This window comes from Amphiura filiformis, unplaced genomic scaffold (assembly GCF_039555335.1).
Source record: "Amphiura filiformis unplaced genomic scaffold, Afil_fr2py scaffold_74, whole genome shotgun sequence".
NCBI classification, from domain to species: Eukaryota; Metazoa; Echinodermata; class Ophiuroidea; order Amphilepidida; family Amphiuridae; genus Amphiura; species Amphiura filiformis.
The window spans coordinates 56993-82538 of record NW_027305538.1 but is presented as its reverse complement, the minus strand read 5'-3'; the positions used below and the strand labels follow the sequence as shown (position 1 = coordinate 82538).

Below are 25546 nucleotides of genomic sequence, written 5' to 3'. Positions count from 1 at the left end.
TAAGACATAGTTTTCTTCATCTCTGTTCCATAAATTTTGTATGAGAATATTAGATTTTTAAACCCTAAGTCTTACATGGTTTGAATTCAACAATTTGTACAAAATATGTATGAAGTTTGTCTTTGAAGAAAGGTTTTGCAGTTGAAGTTATGTAAATTTGTTTGTTTTGATGTCTGAGTCTCATATATTGGATTTTCTCCACTGCTATATATGGTTTATTAATTAATTGAATGGATTGTGTGAATGTGAAAGACTGTTGGCATGGGTGATTGGCATGATGAACTAGAGAGGGAGGAGGGCTAGGAGAGGGGGAAGAGAGAAAGAGCAAAGAGGGTGAGAGGAAGGGGAGAGGAAGTGCAAATACATGCAGAGCAGTTTTCGGATATATGAATTTTTTTGTTTCAATTGTTGTGCAAAAAGTGCCATATAATTATAGTGAGGATCAGTGGCGTAGCCAAGGGGGGCAAATCTTGCACCCCAGTGGGAAACTGGCTGCCCTGATATAGCCGTTTCAGTATGTTATCGCCCATGTTTGACTTTTTCGTCAAATTCCCCCCCCCCCAACCCCAGCTTGAAAGTTGCCTTGTTAAAACTCCTGGCTACGCTACACACCGACATCGCCTGGCTAATAATTATTTGGTGCAGCAGAGACATTAAAATGAATACACGGGATCGATACACGTGAATTGCTACATGTATGCACGATTTTGATATCAGACGAAAATCTTCGGATACTGGGTTAGAAAATGATGAATATCTCCCGTAAATGATTTTTTTCTCAAGAAACCAGATGTGGTCTCATACACTTGAAAATACGTGTTGAACAGATATGATAGTCGTTAGCGTGCGCTTTGAAAATTGGCTGTGCGCTTTGAACTCAAAATTTGACCAAAACTTTTATATTGCGTTGGTCCTATATGGACTACAGCGCGCAGCAGGCTATAGCGGCACTCACTCAAGTGGAGACAGTATAACCATTGACCGCAATGTCGTATAAAAGCTTACTCACACAGCGAGAAATCAATTACCCCTTCTATTGTCAGTAGCCTTAGTCAGGTCACTTCGCTAATTATACATCTCATAAGGTCCGAATAAAATAGCCACGGGTGGCTGTGGATTCATCCTACCATGGCGATTTCTACCGTGAAGATAGCGGGGCGATGTCACTGTGCGCTACTTGTAAGGAGCCATACCTTTTACCATCCTATCAGTTATGAAGGTAGAATGCATGTGGGAGATGCCCATTATTTTCACTATATTACACTTTGAGTGGATGTTAGGAAGGAAGTTCAATGTAAGTGTGTAAGGGTGATAAAACAGAAGCTGGGGTGTCTCAGCCTAGTGTATAGAGTACCAAGGGATGCAAATGTTATGTGTAGTTTTATGAATGATTTGGCAACATGTCTGTACCTCATGGCTTGTTAACTTATATAATGCAAGTAATGAGAATAAAAATTACAACAGGCATGTATTCAGAAGTTACTAAACACTTTATATGTGCAAGCTACATCTAAAAGAAATGGCTTTAATATGGGCCTTGATTGTTTGGTGGCATAGGGTTCACAATAAAATGTGTTCACAGTTAATATGGCTTAGACTGTTAGATTTTAGGTAGCTCCTGGTTCACCCAAATTACTAATGAATCACAAGCTACATGGGAAAAGAAGTGGCTTTATATAGTCCTTGATTGTTTAGTTTCAGCCATAAGGCAGTCACATGGGGTTTACAGTACAATGTGTTCACTGTTAATAATTGATATTTAAAAACCATTTGACTTCATTCAGATATGCAACTTTAAATACCGTATATCCTTGAATAGTCGCCACCAGGGGGCTTTGCATTTTCAAAATTTCAAAAGGGGGAGGGGGTTATTAGAAGTCATAGTTAAAATCATTAGGTAAGCTTAAAACTCATGCTGAAATGATAAAACTCTGAACTTAGGAACGATGACTTCTGGTTCAATTCCGGGTTTACAATCAGACTTTTGCCAAAATAAGTGGTCGTGTGTGCACCTTGGTAAGCTTACTACACAAGATAGCATATAAATATTAGCATTTTTGAAACATCTTGGTCATAAGAAATTGGTGGGTTGCGTTTAATTGAATGGGGCGACTATTCGAGGATATAAGGTACAGCACAGGAGTCTTAATGCCTTACCAATTGACTGCTAATAGTTAAATAGAGAGACATTATTTTTGCAATGTGATATAAATTGAAACAACATACAGCAAATATGATTAATAATTTTCTATTTTGTTTGATATACAGTTTTTCTTTACCTTGGCTGAGAACCTGGATTACCTTGACGGGCAGCATACAGTGTTTGGTGAAGTCTCAGAAGGCATGGAGATCTTGATGAAGATAAATGAAGCAATATGTGATAAAGAAAATAGACCATATCAAGATATCAGGTAGGCTTGATGTGTGTTATGTGTGTGGTGGATGGATGGGGGATGTAACCGCATACAATGTTCGGTGTTCTCAAAAGTCAAGTAAAAATATCATGTGTGATAAGGCCTATTTACATGAGGACTTTACCCTTGCCTACATAATAACCATAAATTTGATTTTGATGGATGACTTGCCCTGGTGATGCAATTTACATGGGGACATTTGTTTCCAGCAATATGATCTGAATCAACTATATCTGGGCCCCCCTATGTGACCTATAAAACCATAACCAGGTAAATACATAACAAAAAGTGTGCAAAAGCCATCAACATTCCAGAGAAACTCTCTGGAGAGTGTAGTACTGTCTTGAAAAATAGCCCGGTTCTATTTTGAGGAAACTATGAAAGGTCAGAGGTCCAGGGGTATTGCCTGGCAAAATTACCAATATACACGAGGACTTTCCCTTGCTGGAAATAAATTTCCAGCAATAGAGTCCTCGTGTAAACTGTGCAATAATCCTCCTTGAAGGAGAAAGTTTATTGGTGTCACATTAGAATTGTAAGCTATTGTCTGTCCAAATAACTTAGACACCCGGTTTTTAGGATATATTTCGAAAAGTTTTCACTTTGGCAAAAAGTCATGAAAGAAAAGTGGCTAAACACGGTCAGACCTAACAGAAATTATTAGTAAAGCGATAAAAATATATTCTTCCTTGTCTACTTTTATTCAATTTTGACCAATTTACAGCAAGATAGCTGGGTCCAGCCGAATATTCCTAATGACTTGAAACTTTTGATGGGATAATCTATTTACAGTAAGGGGTGTTTGAACATTGTAATCATGCATATTGATCAGTGATTCCACCCTTTTTTCTTTGATCCTTTTACTAATTCACAATAATGGCGGTCTACTTAAATGCATTCAACAAAATCATGTTTGCAATCTACCACGAGAGGTCGTCACACGCATAACAAATACACTACGATCAAATAGGTTGATGGCAATATTTGATTGAATGGACTACACTGTGCCATGATTTCAGTGAAGGACACCGGTTCAAATCCTTTGTTTGGAGCCAATCAATAATTTCATGCACAACCTCTATAACTCAAAAGATGTCACAGTTGGTGTATTATAAGAAATGATAGGGCAAGTTACTATGCGTCTGGAGTGTATTGTGAATTATACTCCTCACCAATAACATCAGAACATTCATATGGCATACAATTTGTATTTTCTTAGAATTGTGCCAAGCCAAAAGCATGCACAGAAGAAGATTCAAATACCGCGCACCGAATTGTTGTAATTGGTTGAAGGATAGCTGGGATCACTGAGTTCATACACTAAGAATAAATATATGCCAATTAGAAACACTGTCTGCATTTTATGACCTGAATTATATTTTTCATTTTTATAAAATGTTTTTGGTGAGGAGTATAATTAATTTACTATTCATCCATTCACTATCCAAAATCACCATACCTACAAATCTGTATAATGAGACCTTCCAAAATAATGGTACCCAACTTCTACGGATTATTTTTAAAGTGTTGAGAAAAAACTTCCAATTTCAATAGAATTTCTGGTAAACTCTCACTCAATGCTTTGGAAACACAAAATCCCGTTAGGTCTCAGCGAATGTTAACACTTTTCTTTCATGACTTTCTTTGAAAGTGTATATTTGTTCAAATAAGTAACAAAAACTGGGTGTCTAAGTTAATTGGACAGACAATAGTTATTAATTTAGTAATTTCAGTTGAGTTTGTTATAATTGCGTGCCATTGTGTCCTTTTAAAAGCATTGCTTGTTGCCTAAAGCTTATGATAGGTCACAACAGGTCTTGGGTCACTGTCCTGTTTGGTCAGTCACCCTGTATAAGTATTGGTTGTGTGATACTATTGATTGGGAAGTTCTGGGTGTTCAATACTTTTTTGTTATGGTCTTTTCATAACTTTTCTAATGCTCTGCACACCTGGGTTTTGGGTAATGAATTGATGTATGTTCAGTGATACAATAGTAGTCAATGCTTTGTTTGTGTTTGTGCGCTGATTAATGTGAATTTTGATCTGAGGGAGTGGGTGTAGCCAGGGCATGGCATCCTAGTATTACGTAACAAACCGGAAGATGTAGTTTAAGTCTAGACAATAGGCGGATTAGCGGCCATTTTGTCTTCTACATGATTTTATTCACGTGTCCTTATACTTTAGTACACAAGTATATAAGTTAACAGGTTTACAATTTTAAAATTATATTTTGTGTATACAATATATTCTGTAGTAAATCGATCAAATGACGGTGATTGTTCAGGTATTATATGCTTGATAGAATTAAATTGTCTGACCAGCTAGTATTCTCCTCCGCTGTCATTGTGATTCCAGTCACTCCACGTACCGTGTTGCGAAGGTGGAGGAGACTAAAGCTGTATTAACGGAAACGGAAGGGGTTAAAAATGATGTAGTTTAAGTCGAACAATACCGTGACATAGTTTCCGGCATTGTTCCTATGCACTTTCACCCTCCTGGTGTAGCTCAGCTTGGATGTCACTCCGTCTCTCATCATGATGTTGAGTCATTGCAGAAAACTGTCTCATGATTTCACATGCACTATAAACCTTGGGTCTATACAGACAGGGTCTAATTCTGCATAAAACCGGGCCACATTATTTCTATAGATCTGTTGCGCATTCAAATTGCATTGTATTGCATCGTAATTTCATTTGTGTCTATGCTAATTATGTTTACACAACATGAACTCACGTGTTTTCAAGCAAATTCGCCGATAATAGGTGATCAAAAGCGATCGGAATGTTACAAAAGTGCAGATCGCATTCAGCTTACTTCATATGAGATGATCTTTGGAAAAATACGGCATAATTTGTATTGGTGCTTGCGGAATGTCATGCAGTAAAATATTAAAACGTTGCGGCAATTCATGATTGACAACTAGCAATCGGCGTGTCCTTCGTATCCTCCGCTGTCAATTTCTTATCCACTCACTAATCCTCACAAAAGCTTTGTGTTGATTACGTAATGTGTGGAGGCAAATTGCAATAAGTACAATGAAATATTGAGTAGGGCGGGCTCCGAGGCAGGTTTCTTCTTCATCTTACGTAACAGTATTGTTCTCCCAAAAAACCCGGAAGCTTGTCGTTTGGAGCTCTAGCTGAAATACAGCAAGATAATGTAAGATACTAAATGTAAACCTGTATTTTAGCTAGAGTATCTCGAGCTAGGTCTATCCTGCCGCTTGCCGCTGAGCGGCGTGGCGCACGCGCATTGCAGGCAAACGGACACAATCAACGCTTGTCATTGGTTGGAACGCCCTGCCGCTTGCCCCAGCGGTAAGCGGCAGGAAAGTATGCTGGGGGCATAAAGCATATACCAGGTATGTCCCGTTTTTGGATGTTAAAAAAAAAAAAAAAAAAAGCGCAGTGATTTATAGTGCGCTACGCACAGGCACAACGCCTAGACGTTTATCCACAAGCCTCAGCACACTTTACAGGTTGTCGCTGACCACTATGGCCCACATCATTCCATAAACCATCAAACAACAATTCAGGGACTTTGCTGCTTCAAGAGCGCACACCCTAGACATTCCACAAATAACCATCGCAACCAGGATCCGCTCCCCGAGTTTCGTACGGGTTACAACAAGACAAATTAGCAGTGAGTTCCTTTTCCAAGGGAATTTCAAGCTAACTCAATTTTTTCCACAAGAGCATACTAGGCACCACCAGGGTTCGAACTCGCAACCTCTGGCACCATAGTCGAACGCCTTATCGATTGAGCTAACTTGAATGCTAAAAACATACTGCTATTAATTAAGCTCCACAAAAACGTTATATCACTCAAGGAATTTAAATAACCGGATCAACATTTTAATAATTCTGTATTACAATTATATTTCTGTACCTGTATTTGTTTTGAAGAAAGACTTTAAAAAAAATTAAAGTTTGCTTTCTCGTGAAGATTGATATATATATATATCTTTGTTTTCGTATCTTATTTTTGTTGGATAGCCCTTAGATAACATAGTCAAATTGTTCTCTCAAATCTTGGGTGACAATTGGGCTATTCCAGTTGAAATCCATACAGCTCCTATTGAAGACATGACCTTAATCTTCCACACAGGAAGTGTGAATTTCAAATGGGGTTACATGAATGGGTAACTCTATTTGAAAACTAACTACACCCCCTGTGTGGGAGTCGAAGGTCATGTCTTCCATAGGCGATGTTTGAATTTCAACCACAATAGCCGAATTTGTTCAAAACATTTATGTGCATGCTGTACTTTAATTTAAAAATTGTATTGTAAAAATTTAGAATATGATTCATACAGAAGGCTTATAAACATGTTTGTAAATCTAACTATTGACTTTTATTATCTTTGTAATTTAGGATTAACCATACAGTAATCCTTGATGATCCATATGATGATCCCAAGGGATTAGAGATCCCAGATAGATCACCAGAGCCATCCAAAGAACAGCTGGAGGTAAGGAGCAAGCTAATGATGCTATTTTGTCGGTCGGACATCCGGGCATGAACCGGCTGACAATAGGGTCATTGGGCAGGAAGCGCCTCCCCATGTATTTTTGGTCCTTGAACATGTTTAAAAACAAAACTGCTAAGAGGTTACATAGGTTTTGTTTTAAACATGTTCAGGGGCCAATGACACATACAAGGTTTGCCCTGCCCAATGTCAACTATGTAAACATCTCAAAAAAAGTAACTAAACCCCCTTAAATAATTACCTTTATTCAAAAACGGGCGATTACAAATCTGTAAAATGTGTTGGAAGCAGAATTTATTTCTGAACATTTTGACACCTCATTTGTAGCAATTGACTAAATATTGACGTCACAGCGTACATTTAAATCAATGTAACCCAAGATTTGAAAGTTGCAGTAAATTATATTGATTTTGTATTCAGTGTAATGGAAGGAAATCTGTGTAATGATATCTGAGTGTTTTTGTATGTATGTAAGTGCAACTTTCAAATCTGGACCTCACTACATTAAACTGACTGGTGTTTTATTGTTTTCTGGGCTATCATATCAAATGTGGTGTCAAAATGCACAGAAATAAATTCTGCTTTCAACGCCTTTTACAGATTTGTAATACAATAGCCCCTTTTTGAATAATGGCCATTATTTAAGGCTACATGCTCTTTTTGGTTGAAATTTTTGGCGGGAAATAATCCCGCCAAAACATTAAAGTAATCTTTTCCCACAACTAAATATCATAGTCAGGAAATTAATGAATTAATGATGCATCTGGTAGCTTAGATCATAACTTTCATTGCACTTAGTTGCAATTATCCCAGAAAATTCTTGATTTGTTTTTACAGAGTCTTGAATTGTCGATGTTTTTGATCAAAAAACATCACTCGGTGAATTTTGAAACTCGAGGCATTAACTCTTCTCAAATTAGCCCCAAATCATAATTTATTATATGCATGTGTAGCAAACACCAATGGGAATAATTGGACGTTGTTTGCGGAGCCTAAATTTGGTTTGATTTTATTTCACAATAATTCTAAGGTGAGAATTTTGACCTGACATTTACTTTTGGATTTCAAATTTAAATTTATTGATATACATATTTTGAATAAATAAAGAGTACGCTTACCTTTCTGCAACACTTCCCGGTATCATTAAAGGTGAACCTCATTGAAAATAAAGTTATATATCAATGGAAAGCTTATGATGTCAGGAATCAGAAAAGAATATTTTTTATTTGCATAGCGTACCAGGCTAGACATAATCTCCATGCAAAGATTGGATATTGGCACCCCCCCTAAATTACAAAACGAAATCGTTCAAATTGGGCGCTTTCGTTGATGACGTCAGCCCAGGGACACACAGTTACTTCCGGGTTTGATTGTAAACACAATGTCCGTGTATTACTGTGGCATGCATCGGGCCAATGCACGAATTCAGTCATTGTCAACTTACTTTACATGAAAAATATCTTCAATAAAATAAGAATAACATGAAGGAAATATCATGATCAAATTAAGAATGAAGTTCCTGAATAAAGTGTGTGGATTTAAAAATGGGAAAAGTGCTGGCGGGGTGATTTGGGATAGGCCAAGCCATCCACGATATGCATAGGGAATATTACAGTAAAGCACCGAAGAGCTAAGATTAGCCAAGAACCGGAATGAAAACAGATTACAAAAAATAACTGCTAGTGCTACCAGTACAGATCGTCACACCAAGTTGAGATGAACTTATCACAATGAGAAAATGAAGGAATAGAATAAGGTACATGTACAGGATTTTTTAATTATTTCTTAGCTTTACAACCAGTCATGGCCAGTCATGTATGATAGGCGAACTCGTATAGATACATACGGGATGAGCTCAGTGACTGACTGAGTCTCACTACGCCGAGTGTTCAGTATCCGCGACTGTACTGTACTTGCAGACAAAATGACCGATTTGATATTCACATTCTGATATTTCCAACTTATTGCTACTTCATCAGCAAAATTTATTCCTGTAAATGTTCCAAATATAAGGGAACGATTGATCAAATCTGCTGAAACACCCCATGAAACAAGGAGGACGAAGCCCGAAGCAAGTCGCTGTGTTTGTGCATATCCGTCCCTGCAATTCAGCAGCAATTTACGCATCGTGTTCGGTAATCCATAAAACATGAATGTTTCACTTTTTCAGTACCGTACACTGATTGTACTATCATTAAAGAATCATGACACAAGTGACAATATTTTAATTTTATTCAGATTTCAGAATTCCATCAAATAACGGCATATTAAGCCTAAATTGTATTTATTTTATAATAAAGTATCTGCCCGAGTATCAGTTTCTTTCAATCGCGATTGTGTGGAAAGAATGTATTACCGCAATACGCTAAATATGAAAACCTTTTATGGGCTGGATTTGATGAAATCGGCGGTTTTTATTAATTTTTAATTACTGCAAGACGATATTTTTTTAATCAGACATTTTAAAATGAATCAAGAATATACAGGGAATGTCACAAACGGTTACGGTTCGCTATCTCTAAGGTTCGCTCTATCTAAGGTTCGCTATCTCTAAGGTTCGTTATCACTAATTACGAAAAAGGTCCGCTATATCTAAGGTTCGATATCACTAATTTTGAAAAAGGTTCGGTATTTCTAAGGTTCGATATCACTAATTTTAAATAAGGTTCGCTATCTCTAATTTTAAAAAAGGTCCGCTATCACTAATTTATTGAAGGTTCGCTATCTCTAAGGTTCGCTATCACTAATTTAAAATAAGGTCCGCTATCTCTAATTTTAACAATCCCGGTGTCCCTAAGGTTTGCTATATCTAATTTTAAATAAGGTCCGCTATCACTAATTTATTGAAGGTTCGCTATCTCTAAGGTTCGCTATCACTAATTTCAAATAAGGTCCGCTATCTCTAATTTCAAATAAGGTCTGCTATCTCTAATTTTAAATAAGGTTCACTATCTCTAATTTCAAATGAGGTTCGCTATAGCGGTCCTTATTTAAAATTAGAGATAGCGGGCCTTATTTGAAATTAGAGATAGCGGACCTTATCTAAAATTAGAGATAGTGGACCTTATTTAAGATTAGTGATAACGAACCTTAGGTATAGCTTAACCTTAATCGAAATTAGTGATAGCGTAACCTTAGAGATAGCGAACCTTGATAAATTCGGGATAGCGAACCTTAAACAAAATTAGTGATAGCGAACCTTAGGTATAGCGGACCTTTATTGCAATTAGTGATAGCTAACCTTAGAGATAGCGAACCTTCAATAAATTAGTGATAGCGGACCTTATTCAAAATTAGTGATAGCTTAACCTTATTTTAAATTAGTGATAGCGAACCTTATTTAAAATTAGTGATATCGAACCTTAGAACTAGCGTAACCTTATTCTAAATTAGTGATATCGAACCTTAGAAGTAGCGGACCTTTTTTTAGGTATAGCTAACCTTTTTCTCTATTAGAGATAGCGGGATTCTGATCTCCATAGACTTTACACGTTAGTGATAGCGAACCTTAGAGATAGCGAACCTTAGAGATAGCGGACCTTAGAGATAGCGGGATGTCACCGTCACAAACAACTATTTAATTTGTTATTCGATCATGTTTATTCAGTCCATGACATGAACGGTAGCAGCATTTGCGCATGGGATTGATCCCAGCGCGAAATTCAACTCAATTACCCAGTTATACCCAGCCAGTTATGACTGATTTTGTCAAAAATGTACGGAAAATTTATGTGTTGACAATAATTCTATTATTTCTAATATATATAGAAGGAACCAGCAATTTGAAGATTCCTCTAATTTCAAGCTTTATTGTGAAAATCAGACTTGCCGGGCAGCTTGCAAAAGTACAGGAAGCAAGTCTTGTTTACATGTTTCCGAGTAGGATCACGTGATGCGAACCCTGAGCTTACGCCACGAGCATTCCCAAGGTCATAGACGATTGATTTGGGTGCTTTTTGGGCGCCTTAAAAAAGACCAAAAATTCAATCATTTTTTAATTTTTCAGCTTTATTAGCAATCAAAAAATCAGAAAAAATTATTTTAATATCCTGACATCATAAGCTTTCCATTGATATATAACTTTATTTTCAATGAGGTTCACCTTTAAGCATCTGCTGATAACCAACATTTTAGCTGAAAACAGTCCTTCCTATCATTTTTGAACAAAATATGGTTCAAAAGTCCGTGACGCTGCGTGTATAAACTAGCACAGCGAGATAACGAACAGAGCTATTTACGGTGGGGTATCTATTGTAAGCTATTAGGGTAGGCCTATAGTATATCTTCCCGCAAGTGACAAGATGTGTCAAGCAGGGCGGTATATTCAAACGCTATTGTCTGGATCATTGAGTATCGATTTACATGCAGCACGAATGTGTTTGGTCCTCCAAAGGTTTTGACATAAATTACAAATGCCGTCGTGAATGACCCAGCGTTTTCATTTTATTATTACTAAATTAATCGTCGTTTATCACGAGTGCTAAGAGTTGTACCAGTTCAATTCATCAAAATTAATTTGTATTAAATGAAAAACAAACAGACAAGTAGAGTCATATGTCTTTCTATGACCGTATTCCTACCAAAATCAAAATCAAAATGATTTTCAATACACTAGAAACGTGTTGATATGTATATCTTTGAAAATCGCCGAATGTTAACCACAGTCACCGTGGCACAGCCTAGGCATCTTTAGCATTCAGTGAAATTGGCAGTGGTTCGAACCCCGGTGAAAATTTTAGTATTTTTTATTCTTTTTACTAATGCGCTGTGCCGTTTTACAAACACGCCCCTGAATGAAACTCATGGGCATGTACCCTTAAGGGAGGTTAGTTACTTTTTTTGAGATGTTAGTCGACTGGGACAAACAGAGTATCATGAACTTTTAAATACATGAATGTAAATGTATTTCTTGGCCAAACTCGAACGTACCTGTTGCTTCCAAGTTGCGTACATTCTTCTGTACGGCGCTATGTGCGTGTGTGAGACACTGGCGTTCTGAGTGTTCACCAAGAATTACCTATTTTACCTGTAGTGTAGCCCTATATGCCATATGATAGTAGTTTAAAAACTATTATAAAGAGTGTCTTGTACTTATTGGTTAGAGTGAATGGTCACTAAATCTGAAAGATGGGGCTGTTAATTAGGGTGACACAAGAAGTTAGTGATGACCGAACTGGATCGGCCCGTTATTGGACCAGATCAGATTGGATCAGGATCTGTAAAAATCCCCTCAATTACTGATCCTTTGAACCAATCCAACATTGTTTGATAAAAAGATATATTCCGACCTGAACAATGTTAAAAACGATGAAATTAATCAATACTGAAGTACATGAAGTGTCTCCAGAATAGTTACAAAGTTTAAGAAACGATAAACCTTATGCTATACCACATAATACTAAATATATGTACTTGTACTACTGAGCATACATATGGAAGTGTAATGTGTTGCAGTAGTAGTTATTCATTCTGAGTTGGTACATAGCCCAAACTAACATGATCTTTATTAAATATCAGATCGGTATGGGGCCTTGAAAACTTTTGGATCAGGGATTGGGAATTTCTGATTTAGCAGTGTTGCCAGTCTTCAGGAAATTTCCTGATTTCAGGAAATTTACTCGGATGATCCTGTACAAACGTATAGGCAAAGTACATTTTTCAGGAAATTTTGTGCCATTTCAGGATTTTTTGACAACACTGACTGGCATCTCTGGATCTAGGGTGGATCAGTTCATCACGACAAAAAGTGTCTTGGTGCCAAGTAATTAGGACTGATAACTAATGAAAGCGTCTTTGTATTCTTAGAGTGGACGCATAGGAGCAGATGAAGAGATTGACGACACCAAAGGAATGGCAGCAGAAGAAGTAGAGGAGAGATTCAAGGAGAAAGAAGCCAAGGCAAAAGCGCAGATATTGGAAATGGTACGGTATAACATTATTTTATCGTCATATTTTCAAAAGTTGGTCCTTCTTGTCACTGTGTATACTTTTTTTGTAGCAAAGACTCCTTTTCTGCAACTTGGGCTATCCCATAGGTCAGTTGAGGCAAGGCAAAAATAGATATTGGAAATAATAGGCCTTTCGTGTGACAAGATGCTATATTTATCTTTTGAAAAGTTCATAAATCTTTTGTGGTAGCAAAGGTTCCTTTTAATGCAACTTTCACCATAATTCAGCTGATGGTTTGGCACATTCCAAGTCCTGATTGTAACAAAAGTTGATAATTCTGGTAGCAAAGGTTCCTTTACATTCAACTTTTACAATAGTTCAGCTGATGGTTTGGCACATTCCAAGTTCTGATTGTAACAAAAGTTGATAAATCTGGTAGCAAAGGTTCCTTTACATTCAACTTTTACAATAGTTCAGCTGATGGTTTGACACATTCCAAGTCCTGATTGTAACAAAAGTTGATAAATCTGGTAGCAAAGGTTCCTTTACATTCAACTTTTACAATAGTTCAGCTGATGGTTTGACACATTCCAAGTCCTGATTGTAACAAAGGTTGATAAATCTGGTAGCAAAGGTTCCTTTACATTCAACTTTTACAATAGTTCAGCTGATGGTTTGGCACATTCCAAGTCCTGATTGTAACAAAAGTTGATAATTCTGGTAGCAAAGGTTCCTTTACATTCAACTTTTGCAATAGTTCAGCTGATGGTTTGGCACATTCCAAGTCCTGATTGTAACAAAAGTTGATAAATCTGGTAGCAAAGGTTCCTTTACATTCAACTTTTACAGTAGTTCAGCTGATGGTTTGGCACATTCCAAGTCCTGATTGTAACAATTGTTTCCATTTCAAACTAGAACAGAGAATAATGGAAAAAGAGAACAAAATATATTACATTGCAAATGGTTGCATGACTATGGCAACCTGTATATAGTCTGTCTTGTCTCAAATTGAAAGCTGTTCAGAGTACCATAAGTGTGTTAAACAAATTGCGTCACCAACATACAGGTAAATTATGTTGTTTTATGCGTGTGACTACTTACTACACCCCTGGGGATTAGGTTAGCGCATGCAATTCGAAATTGCCACTGCAAAATCCAACATGGTGTTATTCTCAATTTGAGACGAGACGCACTACAAAAGTGAAACAAGGTTTCCAAATCGGGCTCGATTCCTTAAAATGGGCTATTCCAGTTGAAATCCATACACCCAATATGGAAGATATGACTTTAATCTTCCACACAGGGAGTGTGAATTTCAAATGGAGTTACCTGAATGTGTGACTCCATTTGAAATCTACAACACCTTGGTACTGAGGTAGGGGATGTATAGATTTCAACTGAATTAGCCCAATATGGTGCTTCTTGTGTACAATAAAGCTGTAGTACTGAAGATGTTTTGGACATATTGAAAGATACCATTGGATGCTGCAGAACAATCGTACAAACCAACTGGAACGGTATAACCATTGAAATGGCAGCCATGGTGGAACAAGCTTCTGATTATTTCTGAATGACAATTAAATCACCTGTTTGAATCACGTCTGATATATTGTTCTCTGAAATGATAAGTGAAATCCATGTTGGTGGACAGTATTTTGATGACATAGTATAGGGTCTATATTATAGTCATGTATAGAACTCCAGCCAAATTAGATAAGTATTACTTCAAGACTGCATATTTTATGATCTTATTTGAATATAGATAGGTGATCTACCCGATGCTGATGTGAAGCCTCCAGAGAATGTACTCTTTGTGTGTAAATTGAACCCAGTGACTACCTCAGAAGATCTAGAAATCATCTTCTCTCGGTTTGGCAAAATTAACAGGTGAGTGCATAAACCTACAGACCACAAAATAATTAAGGTACCAGTTATTTTCACCCCTGTATAGCGTAAACAAGGACAGATATGTAAATTATTAGAACCAGCAGCCAATAGCGGCAACTTTTAGCTCAGATTTAAGGGGTGAGGTATGAACGTTTGGATAGTATTTATTTTGGGACATTAGAGCACATCAGACATATCAATTGCATTCTGAATACGAAGAATGTCATTCTGATATCAAATAATTTTGATTTTTGAAATTCGCAATGTAATACACATTTTATGGCAAATCATTAAAATTGATATTTTCGATATTTAACAGTACTGAAGTAAACTTTATAAATCTGATGATTTATACTTAAAGTGTATGTAGGTGGGATGAAAAGCCCGACGATCAATTGAAAATTTTGACCTTTATTATTGAAGATATGGATTTTTTATAAAAAAAAAAAAAAAAAAATTAGGTCTTTTTGGGAAAAAAATCCATATCTTTAATATGAAAGGTCAAAATTTTCAATTGACCGTCGGCTTTTCCTCCCTGCTACATACACTTTCAGAATATATCATTAGATTTATATAATTTACTTCGAGGACTGTTATATATCAAAAATTTGAAAAATATCAAATTTTTATAATTTGTCATAAAATTTGTATTATATTGTGATTTTCAAAAAATGAAAATTATTTGATATCAGAAAGACATGCTTCGTATTCAGAATGCAATTCGATAGGTCTGAGGTGCTCTCATGTCCCACAAAAAATACTGTCGAAACGCAATAAACGCTCATTTTAGATCCCTTAAGACCTCAGTAGTTGAAATCTGTTAAGAAATATAGACACAGTGATTCAGGATCCAAAGGAAGATGCAAATTCAGAAGTTGCAGATTGCTCCATTTGATGCCTTATTTTATTTGTATACAAAGCATTCATGAACAAGAGAATTAGTACCATGTTTTCCATTGATTAGAACATTCAAGTACGATTTTGTTCCTGCCTGGGTTCTCGATTGTTCCTGTCTGGGTTCTCGATTGTTCCTGCCTGGGTTCTTGATCACCATTTCTTTAAGGGGGTACTACACCCCTCGATAAATGTGTATGTATTTTGGCATTTTTCTTAAAAAATAATAACACACTGGTAACAAAAGTTATGTATATTATAGGGGCAAGGAATCTAATTACTACACTGGAATTTCAGTGACCCAAGACAAGCGGTTTGTTATTTATGATCAGAAATGAGGTACTGCTATGATGTACCTCATTTCCTATCATATATACTGAACCGCTTGTCTTGAGTGACTGAAATTTCAGTGTAGTAATTGGATTCCTTGCCCCAATAATATACATAACTTTTGTTACCAGTGTGTAATTGTTTTTTGAGAAAAATGCAAAAATAGTCACAGATTTACCACATGGGTGTAGTACCCCCTTAAGGTTACACAAAGAGACGATAAAAAGCGTATAAAAGGCGTATAAAGTTGTTCTCTAAAACAGAGTTTTCTCAGTAATCAAATATCGCAGCGAGTGAAATGTTGGTGCATTGGATGTAGCTTAACATTTTTGTGTGTGTTATATACAAATTATTAGAATAAATTTGAAAATCCTTCGTTTAAAGCATTTTTACCCACCATGTTCACAAGATCAAAAACACGTTCCATGAGGTTTTTTTCAAATGTGCGCTCCGTATAAATCCACACCGAGCAATTGTTTTCTTCTTTTTCGTATTGTATTACAAATCGATCAAAGAAATAATGTTGCCATGGGGAAGAACCAAATACAGTACCGATTAAATTTTAAAAGCCCGTTTTGGGGGAATATTTTGGAGAATTTGCTTGAGAAAAAGCTGGTTTGTGAAATTATCGATATCTTGATTACGAGACGTTAATTTAGACATCTGAATACCTACATTATTTCTCAACATTCTGCCAATTGCTATTCCATTTGATTTTCACTCCAAATTGAAGCTAGTTTTGCAAAAAGCGAGGTTTTCCTCCATCAGTTCGTTCAAAATTTCAGCGCCGACATGCGTGTTTATTCTAAGAGCCATAATGCGGACGCGATTGTAATCATATGTAATTGCATCCAATTATAGTTATATCATCCGCTTTGAGAACAGTCAATTTCGTAAGTTGATCTATGGCCTAGTGGATAGAGCGTTGGACTGGGAATCTAATATGAACTAGTTTTGTGGGTTCGAGTCTCCGTGTGGCTGAATTTTCTTTTCTTTTTTCTCTTTTCTCATTTTTACTTCCTTTCTTTCCTCTTTTCTTTCTCCCTTTCTTTTTTCTTTTTTTTTTTTTTCATTTCTTTCTTTCTTTCTTTCTTTCTTTTTCGTTCATTTTCTTTCTCTCTCTTTCTTTCTCTTTTTCACTATTTCTTTATTGTTTCTTGCTCCTTTCTTTTTAGTTTTATTTGATTGATTCGCTGAGTGCAGTGAATCGTGATTGATTGTTTTTCACTTTATATAATTCAGAAATTGGTAGGCCTGCTAAGTCTGTCTTGTTGATTTTCATCCTAAATTCGATTTACAAATAATTGCTTTTTGATATTGTTGTTGTTGCCTACCCTTACATTGTAATCAGGGGAATAGCAGCATTGATTTCATCAAAGATATCAAGGCTATAAATTCAAAATCAACAAATTTTCCAGGGCGTAGCTTGACGAAGTGCCCCCAATCAATTTTAAAATTTATAAAATCCTTGTGAAAATTGCCTAAAACGGCTTGTGCCACCCCGGCATCCGAGCTCCGGGCACGAAGCTAAGCCAAGTTTCATAGCCTTTTCATGTCTTGACCGTGGATCGATATTCTATTGTAAGTAGGCCACGTCCCGATGCACGCTTGTTCATTTTCTGCATGGCTGTTTCTGTTATGAACTTACGCCCTCTGAAATCAAGCGCATGAAAAACTCTCGGCTAACCTTAATGAGGTTTAAATATTGACGTACCTTAATTCTTTTGTGGTCTGTATTACAAGATACTGTGATGGATCTATCAAGTGATAGCTTAACCTTTATGGGAGGGATGATGGGACTTATTTCAGACACACATGAAATATGGAAAAAAAGCATTGGGCTATTCCAGTTGAAATCCATACACCCCCTATGGAAGACATGACCTTAATCTCCCACACAGGGAGTGTAAATTTCAAATAGGGTTACCTGGATGGTAACCCCATTTGGGTAACCCCATTTGAAAATCCCCTTGTGTGGGATATTAAGGTTATGTCTTCCATAGTAGGTGTATGGATCTTAACTGGAAATGGCTCATTCCTAGTCCACGTTACCTGGAATATTGGTATTTATTTAGTTTGAAATATATTTAATGGCTTCCCATTAAAAATTGTTTGCTTGCCCTCAAAATCTTGGGTCGGTCAGTCAGATTATCTCTGTTCTTTTAATTACAGCCAAAATCATGCACAATTGCAAAAGTAAAAGACCTAACTATTGTCAATTAAGATTTCATGATTGTTTCCCTTCTTACATGTTCAAAAATAGTTCAGTAAATTTGTAATTTGATAGTTGCAGGGTTATTGTCAAACATGGGACCATCAGTGGTCCTTTCTGATATATTTGCCAAAACAACTAACTTTTAATTCATGCATGTTTTGCAAAAGTCTGAAATTTATTAAGTTTTTTTTTTTAATTTGAAATATTTCCAGCCGATCAAAAGTAGTGGATGTGGACTGGTAATAATTGGTTTTGCCTTTGTTGATTTGTTTGCAGTTGTGAAGTGATTAAAGACAAGGTGACAGATGATTCATTGCAGTATGCCTTCATAGAATTTGAAAGGGTAAGTGTATACAGGGATGTAAATCTTCCGGAAATTACCGGAATGCCGGAAATTTACCCCCAAAAATCCGGAAATTTACCCAAAAAAATCCGGAAATTTACCCAAAAAAATCCGGAAATGTGAAGATTTTTGTTTTTCATTTCTGGAATTGGATGATGATATTGTGTCATAAAAAGAGCCAAAAAACTTTCTAGGAGGGGTGATAATCTGCAGTCTATTCCCCGGACAAACCCTCCTAAATGTTCAATACCCTCGGCCACCTGTCCATGGACCAGAAAGGGCGAGATGGCTGAGCGGTTAAGGCGTTGCGCTGCCGGCCAGAGAATACGATAGGCGAGAGTTCGAGCCTTGGGCTTGCCTTGGGTGAAAATTCTCTTCCCTCCCAAAAAGTTCCTATATGGTCAGGAATCCTTCAATTAAGTTTAGTTCCATCACAGAATTTAATTTAATTGTAGAATTTCTTCTCGCCCCCATACACTGCTTAGCAAGTGCAGATATAAGTAGTGTATGTGCAACGTCCGTGGTTCGGAAGTCCTGTAAAGTCGTTGGTCCCGTGTTCAGGAGGATTCATCCCTGTGCACATTAAAAGTGTCAGAGCTATTCGAAAAGAGATGGGGGACCATCCCCGGTTCTGATATCTGCACCCAATCCTAGGTTCCAGGATAAGTAGGTGAAGTACAGTATATGTGGCAATGCCGACTCAACCCTAACCAGAACCAGACCAGATGGATACTCAGGGAATGGATATGTTGTCCATTTACATCCCTGTGTATAACATCACCAGCACCTTTGTCTTTCTAGGCGATGCATACTGTTTTTCACTGTCTGTCCTTCCATACCTCCGGATACTGTATCTTGTGAATGGATAGGTGGATGACTTCAGATTTTCAGGATAGGTGGGTCAGAAACTCTGGCTTTTTTGGGGGGGGGTGGTGTTCAAGGTCATATGCTACGGTCATTTGAGGTCAACTTCTAAAATTTGGTCTTGCACTTCAGAAAATGTTATTCAAAAATATCCAAGTTGGAAGTGCTGGCTGGCAAACAACAGGTCCAATGTGGTTAAACAAGCAACAAGTATGCATGAGTAGATTAGATGAGGTAAAACATTTAATAACAGGTTTGTTTGATTGTATTCACTCATAAAATAGGAGGAAGACTGCGAGGAGGCCTACTTCAAGATGGACAATGTGCTGATTGATGAGAGGCGTATCCATGTGGACTTCAGTCAGTCAGTGGCAAAGGTCAATAAGCAGGGCAAAGGTCAGTACAGAATATAGAAAAAGTAAATAGTGTCCACAGGCTCAGAAATTAGACAAAAATCCATTCTCGCAGAGATTCTCTTAAAGTAAAGAGATTTTTCAAGCCTACACACTATTACAATAAACGAAGGAGAATCTAAAAATGCTCGTAAAATGCTGTTGCCAGAATCCAAGTGGATTCTTGCAAGTTGAAACTAAATTCTACCCGTGGGTGACATAAAATACTCAGATATATATTTGATAGACATGTGATTCACCTGGATTTTTAAAATTTGTTTTTAATGCTAATGGCGCTTCAGGAAAATGAGCTTTTGATGCAATGTGTATTAATTTTATTTCATGAAATCCATGCCCAAAATAGCTCTCCTTGAGCCTTTAAATAGCTGGCCCCTGCACCCACCCACCCACCTGTGCGCCATGAGTCATGATAATCCGGTTGCTCTGCTCCTTATGCACACAATTGTATTGTTTTGATAGTAACCAAGTGGTCTCAGGATTTTTTTTAAAATCCTCAATCACATCCCTGATTTGAATGTGTGAATCTTAACCAGGAAGCCCCGCTGATTCAGTTCGCCACAGAAGAACTGACTTACACCTGTTACTTTGATGACAGACAGAACATAATTTGCATGGATGGATACATTTTATCCTTGACTAATTCCCCAAGGAACTTGAACCAAAAGTGGGGCTTACATTTTTTAGATTTTAATGAACATCCGTAGAGTTGGAGATTTCTTCAAGACATCTGAGCGAGAGATTTGACATTGACTTGTAAACCACTCAGCTTCACACCATGAAAACTGTCCTGATGTTGTTGCAAATCTGCTTATCAGCAAAAATAGTGTTTTTGATGACCCCCATGTGGATGTCAATGTTGTGCATTTTGGCATTGAAGGGCATTGTTTGCTGTCTTCTTGTACAAAGCACTTGTTATTTGATATAATCAATTGACTGTACATTTTCATTCTGCTTCCATATTTCAGTGGTTTGGGAGCATCAGAAGCCTGATGGCAGACCGCAGTACAAAATCAAAGACCAGACAAGCAGACAAAGGTGAGAAAATACCTCTCATCCAGTGTTAACCAATTAATTCAAATTCAAAAGTACTATGTCAGAGTTTAGTGTAGAATCGACACCACAGGTGACACACAGGCACTACAAGATTCCTATTGGGGCTGCCTACATATGTAGGTACACCGTCGCCAAGGTACTTGGCTGATACTGTGCACTGTGCAGTACCAGTACAGTACCACTGCTGGTGGGTCCTGTGCAGTAGCAAATTGGTACTATGTAGGTACTTTGTGTACACCAGTTAGGTACCTTGCCGACAGTGTATTATGTTCAGGCGGCCACAATAAGAATCTTGTAGTGTAATAAGTAAGAGCTTTGTACAGAGTTATCCAATTTTTTTGTGGTTTAAAATTAAAAAGGATGCATGGAATGTTCAAAATAAGCATTATTTTGTAATTTGTCCACTTGTCTAAATATCATGTCGGATAACTGTGATGAGCTGCACACTACTTTGTGGTGGATAACCACAAGATTCTATCTCCAAGCATGATTTATAATGAACTTGATGTTTATATGTTTGAATATCAACTCTGCATTTCAGCTAATTGAATTGTTAAAAAAAAAGTAATCAAATTCTCTCCAAAAATTAACAGGGTTCCCGCGGTCCTTGAAAGTCCTTGAATTTGAAAACACCTTTTCCTTTTAAGGCCTTGAAAGTCCTGGAAATTTGCACAAGGTCGTTGAAAGTATAATTTTGATAAAATTTGGGGAGCTGCCACTTTCGTTAATATGTGCCGCATGGAGAGACACATCATGATTTTTGTGTTGTGGTAAGTCCTTGAAAATCATGCTTTTGGACCTTGAAAGTCCTTGAAAAGTCATTGAATTTTAAAGGTTTTAATGTGCGGGAACCCTGAATTATACTATGATCAGCTCATAATTGGCGGAACTTATAACATGGTGAATTGATATAGAATGGCGTACACATAGCTGGGTGTAGCGCCCTTTGCATGACTGACACATGCTTTTGTGAATTCATGCGGGCATTAGGACTTTACTGATGCGTACAGTAACAAAAACTGAATAATTCTTGCCTATTATAAGGTGATTGTAGTTTAAGTTGTCCAAGCTTCTTGGTGTAAAACTAGAAGTCTGCATATCTTTTCTTGAGATTAATGGAATTAATTACATTGTACTGTATTGCAGGTTATTTATATTGTCATACTCACTGGAAGCGACAAGTGGAATGCAAAGTTGAAAAGCCTATCAAAAGATGTTTTATTATTTGGGTAGAGCATTAATCATATTGGAAAATGCAAATTCACAATGCAATATATATTTCAGTGTGGGATAAATATAACCTGGTTAAAATTGTGTGTTTGTTTTATACAGCAAGAAGTATGACCTAGTATTGGATGATGATGTGCCGTCATCCAGCAAGTCAGCATCAAGATCTAGGCATCGTCATGGTGATTCGGAAGAGCGGGTGTCATCTAAAGTATGTACAGAATGTTTCTGAGAAGTTTAATACCAGTTTTGAATAATATGTGACAAGATGTGACATGGAGACCCAAAGGCAGCATATTTGAAATTGAGATAAAGGAAAAAATATGGACTAAAGGAACAATAAAATACATAGGAAAATACACATCACAAAACTTTAGAACCAAGTGTGCTAGATCGACCATTGGTGTTTTCAGTATATGATAGCCTAATGTTTTTATAAGGTAATACTTATAGTAACTCAATTGAGATTCAGATTTAATTTATTTCAATTTGTGGCCTGTAGGCCAAATTATATGAAATATTACATTTTGCATTAAATTACATTAAAAGACAATTTAAAAAAATGCCTCCTTTGACCCCATGGAGTAGATCATGTCACATATTATAGTATTGTATGAAGTCCTTTTGGGCCCCTTGGACTTGGATCTATGGGCCCCTCATCAAGTGTCATGGGCCTGAACTTAAATTGTTAAATTTGAGTGTTATTCTGGTCCACATTGTGTGACACTTATGAAGCGGAATTTTTACTCAATCGCCGAGCGATTGCGATGTACCGCTTTTGGAAAGCGATGGCGTTTTTCGCTTTTGCACTTACACTTATCATGACGATAGGCATTACAGACAACAATTAAAATATTCCGAATGCCACATTCCTGTCCATCCATTCCTGTCACTAATTATTGTTTTGAATTAATTCAACACCGAAAGTTAATAATCGAGAAACGTAAATAAATTGGCAAAATAATAGATTCATTTGGTTGTAAATATTGGTTGATGCATTCACATGTCAAGCGATATCGCTTAAAAGTTGAGATTTCTTCAACTCGTAAAAGCGATGTCGTTTTAGCCTGAGCGATTTGTATCGATTGATTGGCTTGATGCTCTGAGCATGTGTGAGAATCACTTTTCTGCTTTAAAATACTTAGCAGTAAACAATATACAGTTTTTTAATGTCAGTCTTTTAATGTAACAGTATATATTTTTTCATTTGTAAACTTGTTAAATACTAAATGTGACTCTTGTGGATCATCCAATGCAACTTAATCGCAAATGAAGCTGAGACTAATTTAATTGTATCATACTTTCTATCGTCATGCAGAAACCAAAAAGAAGGAAAAGCTCCGAGAGCGAGTCTTCCGACTCTGAGCAAGAGCGACGCCGTAAAGATCAGAAGAAAAAGAAGAAGAGAAGAGATAGTTCAAGCGAGGACGAAGATAGGAACAGACGGAAAGATTCCAGTAGAGAGGACAGGGACAGACGAGACAGACATAGAGGACAAGAAGACAGAAGAGAAAGGTCATATAGGGATGAAGATAGATATAGGGGTAAAGACAGGGAGAGGGATTCAAGAGGGGATTCTAGGAAGGATAAGTATAGGGACAGGGATGGGGATAGATATGGGGGGAGGTCTAGGGATAGATATAGGGACGAGAGGGATAGAAGGTAACATAGATTGGGTTCAAGTTACTTGGATGGGAGAGACGAAACAGGGAGATACTGATTCACCTCAAGTTTTGCAAAATGGCATGATCTGCAGGATTTTATGCAACCCTTCATATGGATCTTAATTTTGACACAGTTAATGAAAGTCTGCCAACCTGGACTGTTTACATTGTTCTTGATGCTATAAGTTAAGTCTTGGGAATAGAAACAGTCAATTACCGTATTTGCCAAATGTTTCTGATGAAGTGTGTTCATCATGTGGCACTTGTTGGGGACTGACCAGCCACAAAGTTAACCTCTGAATCATGTGTGTGTATATAATAGAGAATGTATACAGAATGGCTTTTTAGTTATACAAGATATCGATTTTGGCAAGTCCTGGCAAAGTTCTTTTTTTTTTAGTTTTAGGTTGGCGTTTCCTAATTTTGCTACTTATTATTTGCTGTCATAGTGCACGTTAGAATATGACTGTTGCTAGGTCAACTGGCTCACGCTTTTTTGGTTACGAACCACTGATCAAAATGATCACAACACAAAGCCTATCAAAATTCGGAACAGGTGTATGAGCCCAGGCTTGAACCAGTAACCAATGGTTACTAACTTGTACTACGGCACCGAATGGACTATGTAAATCAACTGATGAAGGGTTGCACCAAAATTCCCTTAGTTTTAGACTGACTGCATTGTTCATACCAGTAGCATAATCTGTCTGAGATTCTTATTGAAAAAAGTTACACATCTGAAATGAAGGTATCAAACTATCTTGGGCAAAGTTTAAAGGGGCATTGGACTGTGACCTTTTGGCTGAATTGAAATAAGGAACAGAATTCGTATCAGTATTAGTGATTTCTGCTATCGGCACAATTATGGCACTACTGCATAGTATGGAGTCAATGAGCCTGTCAGTTAGAAATTACAAATAACACACATGTACCGTAAAAACTTGATAGTTAGCATATGTGCATACTATCGAGCGCTTTTAAAACATGCAAACATGAAGAGCCCTAAATCATGGATGCACATAGTTTTATACGAACAAGTAAACCTGCAAATGCGTGTCTCAACCCCATTAGCCCAGTTGGTAAAGCGCCAGACTTTGATACAATTTCATGTTTTCAAAAGCGCTGAATAGTAAGCACATTATGCTAACTATCAAGTTTTTACGGTAACTTAAAATTTGTGTCATATGAATTTTAATGTGATGTGATCAAGCAAAATGAGACATTTAACACCAAAAATGACCTTAAGATATGACCAAAGTAGCAATTTAATTTTTTTCTTTGATATGTAATTGTTGTCTGCAACAGGAAATAAATTAACCACAGCTGTAAATCCAATTTTAGTGAAATATAAAGGGCTGGGGTATGAACGTTTGGACAGTATTAATTTTGGGACATTAGAGCACATCAGACATATCGAATTGCATTCTGAATACGAAGAATGTCATTCTGATATCAAATAATTTTGATTTTTGAAATTCGCAATTTAATACACATTTTATGGCAAATCATTAAAATTGATATTTTTGATATTTAACAGTACTTGAAGTAAACTTTATAAATCTGATGATTTATACTTAAAGTGTATGTAGGTGGGATAAAAAGCCGACGATCAATTGAAAAATTTGACCTTTCGTATTGAAGATATGGATTTTTTTTCCCAAAACACCAAACAAAAATAAGGTCTTTTTGGGGAAAAGTCCATATCTTCAATATGAAAGGTCAAAATTTTCAATTGACCGTCGGCTTTTCCTCCCTGCTACATACACTTTAAGAATATATCATTAGATTAATATAATTTACTTCGAGGACTGTTATATATCAAAAATTTGAAAAATATCAAATTTTTATAATTTGTCATAAAATT

General features: G+C 36.8%; 1 protein-coding gene across 1 annotated transcript in view; it reads left to right on the top strand.

Moving 5' to 3' along the window:
- The window catches only part of LOC140144705 (peptidyl-prolyl cis-trans isomerase-like 4), a 76665-nt gene extending 51542 nt beyond the window's left edge, over positions 1-25123 (top strand). The window contains exons 5-13 of the mRNA XM_072166516.1: positions 2269-2411; positions 6789-6885; positions 12709-12825; positions 14555-14679; positions 18395-18461; positions 19610-19721; positions 20704-20773; positions 22124-22229; positions 23337-25123. Of these exons, the coding sequence (XP_072022617.1) occupies positions 2269-2411; positions 6789-6885; positions 12709-12825; positions 14555-14679; positions 18395-18461; positions 19610-19721; positions 20704-20773; positions 22124-22229; positions 23337-23684 (1185 nt within the window). The 3' untranslated portion in view covers positions 23685-25123. The remainder of the gene's footprint in view (positions 1-2268; positions 2412-6788; positions 6886-12708; positions 12826-14554; positions 14680-18394; positions 18462-19609; positions 19722-20703; positions 20774-22123; positions 22230-23336) is intronic.
- The last annotated feature ends 423 nt before the right edge of the window (positions 25124-25546 follow it).